This window comes from Chaetura pelagica, unplaced genomic scaffold (assembly GCF_000747805.2).
Source record: "Chaetura pelagica isolate M959 unplaced genomic scaffold, ChaPel_1.0 scaffold170, whole genome shotgun sequence".
In the NCBI taxonomy this organism is placed as follows: domain Eukaryota; kingdom Metazoa; phylum Chordata; class Aves; order Apodiformes; family Apodidae; genus Chaetura; species Chaetura pelagica.
The window spans coordinates 2,120,861-2,122,330 of record NW_009952048.1 but is presented as its reverse complement, the minus strand read 5'-3'; the positions used below and the strand labels follow the sequence as shown (position 1 = coordinate 2,122,330).

The following is a 1,470-nucleotide window of genomic DNA, read 5'->3' as shown; positions in this document are numbered from 1 at the left end:
TAAGCAAAGGGCAAGGGTGAGAGAGAGAAGGATGAGGGAGGGAAGAGAGTGCACAAGACAGCAAGAGTGAGAGGGAGCAGGAAGGGTGTGAGAGCTGTGAGCAAAAGGCCCAAGAAAGTGTCAGCCTCTGCAAGTCCTTCCATTCCTACAGCATCCCTACCAGCCCTGTGCCACCCAGCTTGTCGGGCCCTGAGCCATGGCAGCACAAGTCAGTTGGTGCCACACAGCAACAGTGATGGTGGGCCTGGAGCCCACATGAGGGCCAAAGCATCTTCTCTGATTGCCTGAACTGGCCAGTCAGCACCTATCTTGTCTATCAAAGATCCTCAGGACACCTTCTCTGTCTTTCTGCCAAAGAAACCACTGCCACATCTTCAATGTCTGTATTTGAATATTACATTTCAGAAGACATTTCCTGCATATAGGTTAGGCTGCTCTATCAAAGTGCATCTTTCCTCTATACATATACTCATTTATGTAAATTTTTCCTTCATAAGGCTTTACAATATATCTGAAGTGTTTAAAAATATTTATCTAATAAATAGTACATGAAAATATTTTTTCAGTGTTTACATATGAAACATAAAAAAATATCATTGTAAGATTACTTCTTCAATTTCATCTTCTAAAGAACCAAGGGTCTGAACTCCTGCCTTACTTGCAAAGTGTTGCAAACTGTGTCTGGTTAGGTTTCTTCCTTCACTGAAGAGCTCATAGTCTTCTTTTCCTTTGACTTTATTGTTTTTATCAACAAGAGGAGCATTACTAGCGTCCCAATCTATGTCAAAAGGTGTTGTATCTTTAGTTTTAGAGAGAAGGACGGTACTGGCACTGCTTCCAAAGAGTTGTGTCATTAAACTGGACTTCCTTTCTTTTTTACTATTGAAGTCTGCATTTTCCTGAACATTTTCTTCTAAGTTGACACTTTTTTGAGAAAGCCAACTTGGTCTCCCTAATCCTTTCCCAAAGGAAGGTACATAACTGCCAAATGTTAGCCCACTGCTTAAATCTACGGTCCTTAGGTTACGTTGTTTCTGCCCTTGTGCTCTTGTGGCATCGTCCTGGAAATCATCCGTGGGAAATCCATTAGTAACTTTGCTGGGAATGTCAAAGAATTGATTAGCTTTTTCTTTTTTCTCCAGGAAATCAGATTTTCTGGTTGTATTTATGAGTGGTGATTGGGAAGCAGGTTTCATGTTTGTTACATTTTGAGTTTCTCTAGGTTACGTTGTTTCTGCCCTTGTGCTCTTGTGGCATCGTCCTGGAAATCATCCGTGGGAAATCCATTAGTAACTTTGCTGGGAATGTCAAAGAATTGATTAGCTTTTTCTTTTTTCTCCAGGAAATCAGATTTTCTGGTTGTATTTATGAGTGGTGATTGGGAAGCAGGTTTCATGTTTGTTACATTTTGAGTTTCTCTATCAACTTCTTGCATTTTGGCAAGCAGGAACGCTCTTTGGTGCCGCTCTT

At 41.0% G+C, this 1,470-nt stretch overlaps 1 protein-coding gene across 1 annotated transcript in view; it reads right to left on the bottom strand.

Annotated features, from left to right (window-relative positions):
- Positions 1–593: 593 nt before the first annotated feature.
- Positions 594–1,470, bottom strand: part of LCA5 (Leber congenital amaurosis 5) — a 14,869-nt gene continuing 13,992 nt past the window's right edge. Inside the window, exons 8-9 of the mRNA XM_010003103.1 lie at positions 1,397–1,470; positions 594–1,196 (exon numbers count right to left, since the gene is read on the bottom strand). Of these exons, the coding sequence (XP_010001405.1) occupies positions 594–1,196; positions 1,397–1,470 (677 nt within the window). The remainder of the gene's footprint in view (positions 1,197–1,396) is intronic.